The 12888-nt window shown below is 39.0% G+C and overlaps 1 protein-coding gene and 1 long non-coding RNA gene across 8 annotated transcripts in view; one reads left to right on the plus strand and one right to left on the minus strand.

Annotated features, from left to right (window-relative positions):
- The window catches only part of Dock7 (dedicator of cytokinesis 7), a 206303-nt gene that overhangs the window by 157308 nt on the left and 36107 nt on the right, over positions 1-12888 (minus strand). For all 7 annotated transcript variants that reach the window (XM_031377915.1, XM_031377919.1, XM_031377916.1 and 4 more), the window contains 5 exons: positions 12046-12221; positions 11732-11800; positions 8348-8477; positions 8048-8260; positions 7481-7566 (listed from right to left, as the gene is read on the minus strand). In XM_031377915.1, coding sequence (XP_031233775.1) covers positions 7481-7566; positions 8048-8260; positions 8348-8477; positions 11732-11800; positions 12046-12221 — 674 coding nt within the window. The remainder of the gene's footprint in view (positions 1-7480; positions 7567-8047; positions 8261-8347; positions 8478-11731; positions 11801-12045; positions 12222-12888) is intronic.
- Positions 6528-12448, plus strand: LOC116096276. Its single transcript, XR_004120936.1, has 2 exons — positions 6528-6821; positions 12056-12448. It is a non-coding gene; the product is annotated as an uncharacterized LOC116096276 (long non-coding RNA).

The following is a 12888-nucleotide window of genomic DNA, read 5'->3' on the forward strand; positions in this document are numbered from 1 at the left end:
ACCTGGCCCCAGCTGCACCCACTGCTGCACCTGGCCACAGCTGCACTCAGCCATTGCTGCACCTGGCCACAGCTGCAGACCCCTTGATTATCTCCACTGGAGGAATATTACCATATTTATAAGCAGAAGTCTACAATGTGGCTGAGCATCCTGCTGTGTCCAGGACAGCGCCAACCACAAGAACTGCCAGGGAAGCAGTGCTCAGTGCTGTGGGGGGACAATAACCTGCTCCACAGCACTGGTTTCCAGTTGTAAGTCAGGGCCAGCGTCCTTCTGAGAGAAGAGATGCTTACATGAAGAGCCATTCAAGAAGACTTGCACAGAATCTGAAAACAGTCATGTATATGCTCAGACAAGCAACAGTGGGAATCACCAATTCAAGACTGAGAAGTGGTAAGCAAGAGACAGGATAGGGGCCTTGACAGAGATTCTGTGGCCTCCAAGAGAGAAATGAGTACTGCGCAGGACTTCATTCTTCTCCCTTAACTTCCAGCTAGTGCTTCCTTAGCAAAGCAAACAGATTCTAAGCAGAGAGAGATCTCAGTGATCCTTTCAGTACTTGACAGCCATTAATTGGCGTGTCAGTGATACCGCAATACATTCTTCCATATACACATTTCACATATTTATTAACCATATGAATAATCTCTAGGGCAGTGGCTCTCAACCTTCCTAAAGCTGTGACCCTTTAAAACAGTTCCTCAAGTTGTGTGACCCCAACCATAAAATTATTTTCTACTTTCTCTATTTGCTATTGTTATGAAAAGTAATGCAATATCTGTGTTTTCCAATCATCATAGGTAATCCTTATGAAAGGGTTATTGATGCTCCAAGGCATTGGGACCCACTACTCCATTGGATGTATCAATACACTGTCAAGTGTAAATGTTGTTCATACTTTCTACTCCTCCCATGTGTTGTCTTAACACTTGTGACTTTGGATGGAAAAACAGCTGACCATTTTAATGAGGCAGAATGTACTGGTGCAGGCCAATGGAGCAGCTCAGTGGAACAGATGTGCCTACCATGTGTGAGGCCCTAGGCTCAATCTCCAGTACCAGAAAGGAGGAGAAAGAGAGGGAAGGGAGAAGAATACAGAGCCAAAGAGAAGGAAAGGAAAAGAAGGAAGTAGAAAGACAGGAAGCAATAAGAGAGCGAGGAAATATCTTTGTTTGGGAATGGTGCTGGTTCTGCTCTGTTAAAGCGGAATTTCTGTGTACAAAGATAGAAACTTCACTGTTTGTCTTCCCGTTTTAAGTCTGCTAATGACCTGTAAATAATTTTCTTCATAAATGTGAGAAGTAGTTAAGCTTCCTTTTGTCATACGCACACACACAGGGATAGAGCAGAGACAGACAGACAGACAGGGACAGGGGATGATAAAAGTTATTCTAATAATTATTGAGAAAAGTTGCACATGCCTGTCACTATAACAGAACACACTGAATTGCACAACAGGCAAATTCATTAGTATATTGTATACAGGCTATACACTGTGTAAACTATATGATATGGAAGTTGAATCAAGTAAAGCTGTTCTTGTTTTTTTGTTTGTTTTGTTTGTTTTTCGAGACAGGGTTTCTCTGTGTAGCTCTGGCTGTCCTGGTACTCACTTTGTAGACCAGGTTGGCCTCGAACTCAGAAATCGGCCTGCCTCTGCCTCCCAAATGCTGGGATTAAAGGCATACACCACCACTAACCAGCAAAGCTGTTCTTTTTTTTAAAAAAAAAAGTAGAAATACCCCATACATTCATCAATTGACAAAACATTTAAGAAGTAACATATTCATTCAGTGGAATATCATTTGGTTAGATATAGCAATAAATTTTGATATATGCTAGAATATTGATAAGCCATGAAAACATGTTATGTGAAGAAGCCACACCAAAAATTCCCCATACAGTTTATAATTATATTTACAAGAAATAAGCAGACAGATGAGCAGACAGAAACAGAAAGCAAGCTAGTGTTGGCAGGGGCTAGAGAGAAGAAAGGACAGGAGGTGACTATCCATGAATACTACTATGAGTAGAAAGATGACCTAAAACTCTTTTTTTTTTTTTTTTTCCGAGACAGGGTTTCTCTGTGTAGTCCTGGCTGTCCTGGAACTCACTCTGTAGACCAGGCTGGCATTGAACTCAGAAATCCGCCTGCCTCTGCCTCCCAAGTGCAAGGATTAAAGGTGTGTGCCACCACTGCCCCGGCAAAACTCTTATATGAAGTCTATAAGCTGAAAATGTCTATTAAAAACAAGATCTGACCAGTGGAGAAATCAAGATTAATGTCCAAACATGGGACACTAATCTAATGAAACTGGAGTCCCTACCAAAGGGGGAAGAAGACTGAGGTATACCTTCAGCACAAACATAAAGACCTGAGTTTGGATCTCACAGACACAGTCAGGCATGGAGGAGTGTGTCTACAGTCCATGCAGTGAAAGCAGAAAGAATCCCTGGAGCCAGGTGCTATTGATGAACCAGAGAGCTCCAGGGTCAGTGAGAAACCCTGCCACAAACAACAAACTGGATGGGAGCTTGAAAAATGGCTCAGTGGTGAAGAGCACAGCTTGTTCTTGCAGGGAACCCAGGTTAAATTCCCAAAACCACATGGCAACTAACAACATCTGCAACTCCAGTTTCAGATGATCCATTGCCCTCTTCTGGCTCCCACGGACACTGTATATACACACTGAACAGACATGCATGCAGACAAAACTCCTATACACAGAAAATTAAATAAAACTCCTATATACAGAAAATTAAATAAACTGTATTTTTTAAGTAGACAGTAGAGGAAGAAATCCAACATCAATCTCTGGCCTCCAAACACGTGCATCTTAAGATTATTTTATTTTTTGTTTTTTATTTTTTTTTGTTTTTGTCAAATATGATTTTAATGTTTTCAACTGTTAATATTCAACAAACAGAATAATTACCTTAAGATATATTATCTTGTTATCTCTCCCTTTTCATCTCTAATTTTATTAATTTGGATACTGTCTCTGTGCCCTCTGATTAGTCTGGCTAAGGGTTTATCTATCATGTTGATTTTCTCAAAGAACCAGCTCCTCGTTTTGTTAATTCTTTGTATAGTTCTTTTTGCTTCTGTTTGGTTGATTTCAGCCCTGAGTTTATTTCTTGCCATCTACTCCTCTTGCGTGTATTTGCTTCTTTTTGTTCTACACCTTTCAGGTGTGCTGTCAAGCTGCTAGTGTAAGCTCTCTCTAGTTTCTTTTTGGGAGGCACTTAGAGCTATGAGTTTTCCTCATAGGACTGCTTTCATTGTGTCCCACAAGTTTTGGTATGATGTGTCTTCATTTTCGTTAAATTCTAAAAAGCCTATAATTTTTTTTTTTCTGTATTTCTTCCTTGACCAAGTCATCATTGAGTAGGGTGTTGTTCAGCTTCCATGTGTATGTGAGCTTTCCTTTATTTTTGTTGTTATTAAAGTCCAGCCTTAGTCTATGGTGATCTGATGGGATGCATGGGATTATTTCAATCTTCTAGAATCTGTTGAGGCCTGTTTTGTGACTAATTATATGGTCAAATTTGGAGAAGGTCCCATGAGGTATTGAGAAGAAGGTATATCCTTTTGTTTTAGGATGAAATGTTCTATAATATCTGTTAGATCCATTTGGTTCATAACTTCTGTTAGTTTGACGGTGTCTCTGTTTAGTTTCTGCTGAGAGTGGGGTGTTGAAGTCTCCCATAATTACTGCATGGGGTATGATGTGTGCTTTGAGCTCTAGTAAAGTTTCTTTTATGAATGTGAGTGTCCTTGCATTTGGAGCATAGATGTTCAGAATTGAGAATTCATCATGGTACATTTCTCATTTGACTAGTATGAAGTGTTCTTTCTTATCTTTTTTGGTAACTTTTGGTTGAACGCTGATTTTATTCGATATTAGAATGGCTACTCCAGCTTATTTCCTGGGACCATTTGCTTGGAAAATTGTTTTTCAGCCTTTTATTCTGAGGTAGTGTCTGTCTTTGTCACTGAGGTGGGTTTCCTGTATGCAACAAAATGTTGGGTCCTACTTATGTATCCAGTCTGTTAGTCTATGTCTTTTTATTGGGGAATCAAGTCCATTGATGTTAAGAGATATTAAGGAAAAGTAATTGTTACTTCCTGTTACTTTTGTTGTTAGAGATGGAATTATGTTTATGTGGCTATCTTCTTTTGGGTTTGTTAAAAGATTACTTTCTTGCTTTTTTTCTAAGGTGTGATTTCCTTCCTTGTGTTAGGGTTTTCCATCTATTATCCTTTGTAGGGCTGGATTTGTGGAAAGATATTGTGTAAATTTTGTTTTGTCATGGAATATCTTGTTTTCTCCATCTATGGCAATTGAGAGTTTTGCTGGATATAGTAGTCTGGGTTGGCATTTGTATCTCTTATGGTCTGTATGACATCTGCCCAGGATCTTTTAGCTTTCATAGTCTCTGGTGAGAAGTCTGGTGTAATTCTGATAGGCCTGCCTTTATATGTTACTTGATATTTTTCCTTTACTGTTTTTAAAATTCTTTCTTTGTTTAGTGCATTTGGTGTTTTGATTATTATGTGACGGGAGGAATTTCTTTTCTGGTCCAGTCTATTTGGAGTTCTGTAGGCTTCTTTTATGTTCACGGGCATCTCTTTCTTTAGGTTAGGGAAGTTTTCTTCTATAATTTTGTTGAAGATATTTACTGGCCCATTACTTTGGGAATCTTCACTCTCTTCTATACCTATCATCCTTAGGTTTGTTCTTCTCATTGTGTACTGGTTTCCTGGATGATTTGGGTTAGGAGCTTTTTGCATTTTGTACTTTCATTGACTGTTGTGTCAACTTTTTCTATGGTATCCTCTGCCCCTGAGATTCTCTCTTCTGTCTCTTCTATTCTGTTGGTTATTCTGCTTGCATCTATGACTCCTGATCTCTTTTCTAGGTTTCTAACTCTAGGTTGACTCCCTTTGTGATTTCTTTATTGTTTCTATTTCCATTTTTAGATCTTGGATGGTTTTGTTCATTTCCTTTGCCTGTTTGATTGTGTTTTCCTATAATTCTTTAAGGGATTTTTGTGTTTCTTCTTTAAGGGCTTCTAGCTGTTTACCTGTGTTCTGTATTTCTTTGAGGGAGTTATGTCCTTGTTAAAGTCCTCTATCATCATCATGAGAAGTGATTTTAGATCTGAATCTTGCTTTTCCAGTGTGATGGTATATATCACCAGATATATGGTAGGAGAATTGGATTCTGATGATGCCAAGTAACCTTGGTTTCTGTTGCTTATGTTCTTAATGCTTGCCTCCAGCCATCTACCTGCCCTCGATCTATCTGTCTAGAGCCTGTCCTTCCTGTGATCCTGATTGTGTCAGAACTCGTCAGAGTTCAGCTGTCTCTGTGATCCTGTGATTCTGAGATCCGGTAGTCCTGAGATCCTGAGTGTGTTAGATCTTCTGGGAGTCAAGCTACCTCTGGGACCCTGAGATCCTGGTGTGACCAAGCTCCCGGGATCCTGGCCATGCTAGAGCACCTGAGAGTGGAGCTTCTTCTAGGTGTTGTGGGACTGGCTACGGAGTTCAAGCCAAAGGTCTGCTCAAGGCACCAGCCAGACCAGAAGGAACCCTTACCACTGGTCAGGCAGAGTTCCTGGGTGCCTGGGTCCTGCTAGTCACAGTTAATCCTCAGTGTTGGGGTAGATGTTGTGTCTTCCTCACCTCTGATCCTATGATCCTGGGTGTGTTAGAGGTCCTGGGTGTGGAGTTTCTTCTGAGTGTTGTGGGACTGACTATGGAGTTCAAGCCCAAGGGCTGCTCAGGGCACAGGCCCAGACTAGAAAGAACCCATGCCACTGGTCTGGCAGAGTTCCTGGGTCCCAGTTACTTCCGGTGTTAGGGCAGATGTTATGTCCCACAGGTTAAGTTTCAAAGCCAGGACAAGTAGCTAAGTGCCTATCTAACATTTCAAAGCAGACCTGGCCTCCAGGTTTGCAAAGCATCCTTTAGTCCTAGCTGTTAACAGTGTATATCTGGCATACTCCACCCTCTACCCTGGGTTGCCCTTCCCCCAAAGGTTCTTCCCTACAATCCAGACATTTGGTTACTTGCCCTCCCTTTTACTCCTTTTGTAGTCTGGCCTCCTAGCTGCTGTACTTGGTTCTCCTCTCTCCCTTCTGCTTTGTTTCTTCCCACATGGTTCAGGGTCGTGACCACACTGGACTCTCCCAGATGTGTCAGCCTCTGGCCATGCTCTCCCACACATCTATAATAAACGTTTGCCTCCACTGTACCTAGGAGTGTTCATGTCCTCTCCTTTCCTTTTTATTTCTTTTTCTCATTCAGTGCACACACAGAGAAACACAAAGAAGACACCACAGACTTTTCTTATGCACACACAGTGGAAAGACATATAAGGACACAGGAAGAAATCAGCTATTATACAGCCAGAAGGAAAAACTTGCTAGGAAACAAACCACTAGCATCTTGATCTTTGCCTTCCCACCTCTAGAACTAAGAACTCAAATCTCTATGAAGTCACCAGTCCATATGACAGTCTAATACAGAGGCCCAATAGGCTAATATGGGTATGGGAGAGAGACACGCTCCAGAATTAGAGAACAATAATACTTGCATAATGCTAAGAACATATACTTCTCATTTGTACATTTCAAAAGGATAAACTCTGGAGCTGGGGAGTAGTTCTGTCGGTAGAGTGCTTGCCTGGCATGTAAAGAGCTCTAGGTTCACCCCTGAGTACTGCACAAAACAGGTGAGGTGATGCACTCCAGGAATCCCAGCACCAGGAGGGAGAAGGATCAGAAAATTCAAAGTCATCCTCAACTACACAGTAAGTTCTAGACTAGAAAAGATGAAACTCTGTGTCAATGAATAATAAAAGGATATAAATAAATGTGTATATAACCTGTATCAAAATGGCTACTATAAAGAACTTTAATATAATGTAGAGATCCAGATATGTAGAAAAGTCTATTCAATTTATCTAATAGGTTTCTACACAAATTTAAATGTATAAAGCTTTGGCATTCAAAGAAAGAAAACTGTCATATTTATTATACACAAAGTAATCTATCTGGCTGAACTACAAATTCAAGTTTTTCTTCTTCAGTTAGAACTAATAAACCTACTACAGGAACACCCTATAATGGGAAAAACAGAGTTTCTTTTTCAATTACTCACTGAGCATTATTAAGTAGAATTTCTACTAATCCTCTTTAATTCATACTTCCTCATTTGTAAAATAAAGAATACTGTTTGTCATATAAAATTACTCCAGAGACAGCAAGAAGTAAGAGAAAACACAAGGAAAACCTGCACACATGTGTGTAAGTTACCTCTGGGGCATATGAGTTAGTCCGAGGCATATGAGCTATCCCTGGCGCATATAAGGACAATTACACAAGCATGAAGCCTAAAGTTTGGTTATGCCAGTAATCAAAGTATTTAGCCCAGATAACAGAAATGATAAAAAGTAAAAGAAATACTCACTTGAGTGATAAACATTTCACAAGAAGTCTTTGTCCGAAATGTTCTTTGGGCACATCAGGAACACTAAGCCTTTCTATTGGTTCTTCCTACAGAGTGAGAAAATAATAGCAGAGTGGCTACTTAGCACCGTTTTGTTTTTAAGACTTTAAGCATTTCTAGCGTTTCCAGTCTTCACAGTTAAACACAGGAAAGAACACCATACCTGTCTATGAATGGAATCCATTACATACCACATATACTGTCACAGATGATCCTCATAAGTGAACCCCTAGTACTAAGAGCATGTTTAATTCCTAAACCCCATAGCTGTTTCCAAAATCATTGTAATACTACATACAAATCATACTTCCAAAAGAGGAATACAGCCCTGCACATGGTAGGAAAGTACTCTGCCACTGAGCCACATTCCTGGCCCACTTTACTTTAGTTTAAAATAGGTTCTCACTAAGGTACCCAAGCAGCCCTTAAACTTGTGATCCTCCTGCCTCAGCTTCCCACATAGCTCGGTTGACAGGCACGCGGCACCACGCCTGGCCTCCTTTGCTTCTTTCCATGCAAAGTCAATACCTCATCTGGTGAGGGATGCAGAGCAAGCAGCTCCTTGTGCCGGTTTGATTTCCTCTGCTCATCATTCTGACGGTCGATTTCTTCATTTGGAGTTCGATCAAGTAAGTTAGGAAGCAAGGCATCAGGAAGTGAATTTTTTAAGTCAAAGATACTGCAGGCCCAGCTACCCCTGGGAGTATCATCTATTGACATCGAACGTCTTTTAAGGTCATCCTGTTACAAAGAATATTAAGTTATAAATATTAATTATTGGTTAACCAAAACTACTCTCTTATAGTCACTTAAAAATAAAAACATTACTTGCTCATCCTGGTAGCTGTTGCCATCTGGAGCTTCATCGGATTCAAAGATTTGTCTGGGCAGTCCTTTTTGTCTTTCTTTCTGCTTATCCAATGTGTTGGGGTTAAATCCTGTTCCCAGTTTATGGTATCTATTAAAAATAAAATCAAACTCTGAAAATCACTCATGCTGAGCATAATCATACATATAATTACTTCTTCACACAAACATGACTGGGATACGTCCTAGCAGCTCTCAGTGTGCTAACCCAGGATTTAAGAAACTGTTTGCCCAAAGCTCCTTTAATCTAAATAAAGAGCAGATTATCCACTTCTAAAAGTAAATCCTAGTTTTCTTCCCTCTCGTGCCAATGATTTAAATTTTACTTTCTATTCAGAAAAATCAGTCAGTTAAAAAAAAAAAAAAAAAAAACCAAAAAAACAGAAACAAGCAGGAAACCAAGGTTAAAATTCTAAGTAAAAAAGAATGATTCTTTTTTTTTTTTTAAAGATTTATTTTTTACTATATGTAAGTACACTACAGCTGTCTTTAGACATACCAGAAGAAGGCATCATATCTCATTAAAGATGGTTGTGAGCCACCATGTGGTTGCTGGGATTTGAACTCAGGACCTTTGGAAGAGCAGTCAGTTCTCTTACCCGATGAGCCATCTCTCCAGCCCAAAAGAATGATTCTTAATAATAATATAAAATTTTAATAATGTAAATAGATACATATAAGCACGGAATTTTGGGGGGGGTTTTTTGTTTGTTTTTTCAAGACATAGTCTCACTATGTAACTCTGTCCTAGAACTCACTCTACAGACCAGGCTAGACTAGAACTCACAGAAATCCACCTGCCTCTGTCTCCTGAGTGCTGGGATTAAAGGTGTATGCCACTATGCCTAGCAAGTCATGAATTTTTTTAAATTTTTGCAGTTAACTCATTATTGTATAAAACCTCTCAATTTATACTCACAACATAAAATGAAAAGCAATAAAATCTACAGATATATATGTATACATACATATATATACATATATACATATATATAAACATATATATATTGTTTACACACACATATGGAGGGTTCAGAACTTCTAAACTAATATAACATACTTTCTTCTGTAACAACATAAAATCCTAGTAAGCAAGAACCCTGCATCCTGGCTTTCCGGTGTTTCAACCACACACTTCCTTTATCTTCCAGATACCAACAACTTCTAGTCCACCCTTCTGTCTCCCATCTATCAATGAAAGTAACGATACTTAGTGTAGCAGAGAAATTATAAGCTTTAGAGTCTGCTGCCCTAGCTTCTAATCTTGGCAAGCTTATTTTTTGGTTTGTAGGAACTTCAGATAAATTAATACTTAACTGTTTTGACTCTGAGGTACCTTATCAGTTGAAACCATAAAAGCTATTAAGCATTAAGTACTCAATAAACTATCTAGCACATGATAATTAGCAACTAATGTTATTAATTCCTCTCCATTATGCCTCAACTAGTGATGAGTCACCATGATTCTAAAATAACTAATAATCAATATCTCTCCTCCTCCCACAACTAATACTTTTATTAAGATTTTTGGCTACAGGTTTCCAATCCATATGTTTACAAGTAAAAGGTTTTCTAATTATCTGACAGAAGAATATTACATTTCTCTAGTAATGTAACAAACCTGACTATTAAAACAGTTGCAAAGATTCTGTGTTTACAGCCGTTCTATATAACAGGTCACACTCAGACTAATAAGGCTATCAGTGTTCTGCAGAATGAGACTTAACAAGAGAGGACAGCAGCCAAGAGGGCAGAACTATAAGCAATGGGCACACCAACTTTTACATTTACTTATATTTGTTTTATGTGTACATCTGCATGAGCACATGCAGTGCTCACAGAGGACAGAAGAGGATGTCAGATCCCAGGATCAGGAGGTAGAGATGGCTGGTAGATGCCAGTGTAGCTAGGAACCAAATCCAGGTCCTCTGCAAGAATAACCAGTGCTCTAAACTACTGAGCTGCCTCTCCAGCCCCACATCACTCATACTAGTAATATTTAGCACAGATCATTCCATCCGTCAGAATTATGTCATAACCAAGCTGATCATTACTTGTTCTCATATCTCCTTTAGAAAACCATGGTTAGCCGGGCAGTGGTGGTGCACGCCTTTAATCCCAGCACTTGGGAGGCAGAGGCAGGCGGATTTCTGAGTTCGAGGCCAGCTTGGTCTACAGAGTGAGTTCCAGGACAGCCAGAGCTATACAGAGAAACCCTGTCTCGAAAAACCAAAAAAAACGTGGTTAAATGTTCCAGAATGAAGACACTTCTTCATTATGTGAATTACTAATGAAAAATAATTGCATTTTATTTTTTAATCACTTAATATTTCAAAAATACTGTTAGAAAATTATTAATTATGGCATAGACAAGATTACTTTCTACAAAGTTACCTAACTAGACAAGTGTAAAGGACCAGGACCTATAAGTATTAAGACAGTTAAAAAATAGCAAAGAATATGGTTGTGGGGCATACGCATGAAATCTCACTACTGAAGGCAGAGACAGGAGGATCACAAATTTGAGGTTCAGTGGGGCTACACAGGAACACCTTAAAATTTTTTTTAAATACCTGTATCTGACATCTGGCTATTAAATTTAAGTTAGCCATGCAAATTTTACAAAATTGCAATTTTTTTTTGAGAAAAACAATTCAACAATATCAATCATGATTTCCTAAGAGAATTAAACTACAGAATTATCATCATTACACTCTATCAGTTCATAATGATTCTCAACAATATAGGAACAGTATTCCTATAAGCTTAATATTTTATAAAGAAAGCATGTAGAACTTCATAAAATAATTTATCTACGGACAGACAATATTCTTCTGCTTTGACAATTTTGTTTAATGAGTAAGTCTCACAATTATGATATTTAACTAACTTAATAACATGTAAAACTTCCACTAAGTGATTTTTTTTTTTTTAAGATTTACCTATTTCGTTTTATGTGTATGAGTGCTGGCCTGCATGTATGTAATAATGTGTATGCCTTGTGTCTGCAAATGCCAAAAGAGACCATGGAATGAATACCCTGAGATTGGAATTCCATATAGTTGTGTCGTGGGTGCTAGGAACCGAACCTGTGTCTTCTACAACAGCAGCAATTGCTCATAACTACTAAGTCATCTCTCCAGCCTCTACTCAGTACTTTAAAATACTACAATAAGCCAGGCGGTGGTGGTGCACACCTTAATCCCAGTACTTGAGAGGCAGAGGCAGGAGGATTTCTGAGTTCAAGACCAGCCTGGTCTACAGAGTGAGTTCCAGGGCAGCCAGGGCTATACAGAGAAACTCTGTTTCAGGGGAAAAAAATACTATAATAAACAAGCAACTTACTTTCTGACCACAACTGCCCAATCTTCTGTGTAACTTCTTATACAATCTCTAACATGTGGATCCATTTCACTGTTTAAAACAAAACAAAATATACTTATAATTTAGGCAGAAAAGTAGAATGTACACAGAATTATTATTAGAAGGACTCCCAAGACGGGATCCCAGGGAAGAATACAACAATTAATTTTATAAACTTTTTGTAGTATTTCCTTTTATATAATAAGAAATACTATAAACGTATGGCTTAAATAAAGTAATGAAAATTGTCTTCCTATAGTTACACTAAAGCTAAAACATGGTGAATGTCTCCTTACCTTTCTTCAGGCACAGCTGAAACAAGGGTCCTGCAATCCCTAGGACTATACACAACTTCAATATCATCTGGAGGAAAGTCAACCAAATCCCACAGAGGCCCAGAATCCACAGACAGCGGGTGCGTGATGAGGTAATCTTCCAAATCCACAGGATCGACTGCTTCAGTAAGGGGCACCTTAGCAGAGAGGAGTGTGCAAAGGGAGAGGTGAATGAAGAATCTGACAACTTTAAGCAAAGAAAGATAGCAAACATGATTTTAGGCTAGTTCTCTGTAAAATGTTGGCAGACATGCTGATCCTAAGATTCACAGCATGCAGCCTTAAGCTCCCCATGCTTTCCTTACACTCGCATACGGACTCTTCCCATAATTCTCACATTAAAAACAAAACTAGTAGTTAGCAATCTTGTTACACTTTACAGATTTCTGTGTACTCAGAATGATTATTACTTTCTTTGGAATTTGTATTGCTAGGTTTCTAAAAGCTGCCTTCAATTTATTCGTTGTTACTGGTGATCATTCTGGCAAATACAAATGACCAGACTGTGGCAGGTAAAACTCCCACAACTCTCCACACCCTGAGCCATGGCCACTGTACAGGCTAATGTACATGGAAATAAAGTAAAGTAAAAGTCTTTGCACATGGTTAAAAAGCTTAAGAGGCATTATATGGGTGTGCCCTACATGCAGTCATCAATATTCACTTGAGGAGAAAAGGGTGATCTGGGCTGTACACACTGGGGAAGAAGTCACAGAAAAAGGAGCAAAAAGACATACTTTGTGGGAAGCCATCGTAAGCACATCGCCATTACAAGATGGCGATGACATCTGGCTTGCCGTTGGC

Source organism: Mastomys coucha, unplaced genomic scaffold (assembly GCF_008632895.1).
Source record: "Mastomys coucha isolate ucsf_1 unplaced genomic scaffold, UCSF_Mcou_1 pScaffold18, whole genome shotgun sequence".
Lineage (NCBI taxonomy): Eukaryota > Metazoa > Chordata > Mammalia > Rodentia > Muridae > Mastomys > Mastomys coucha.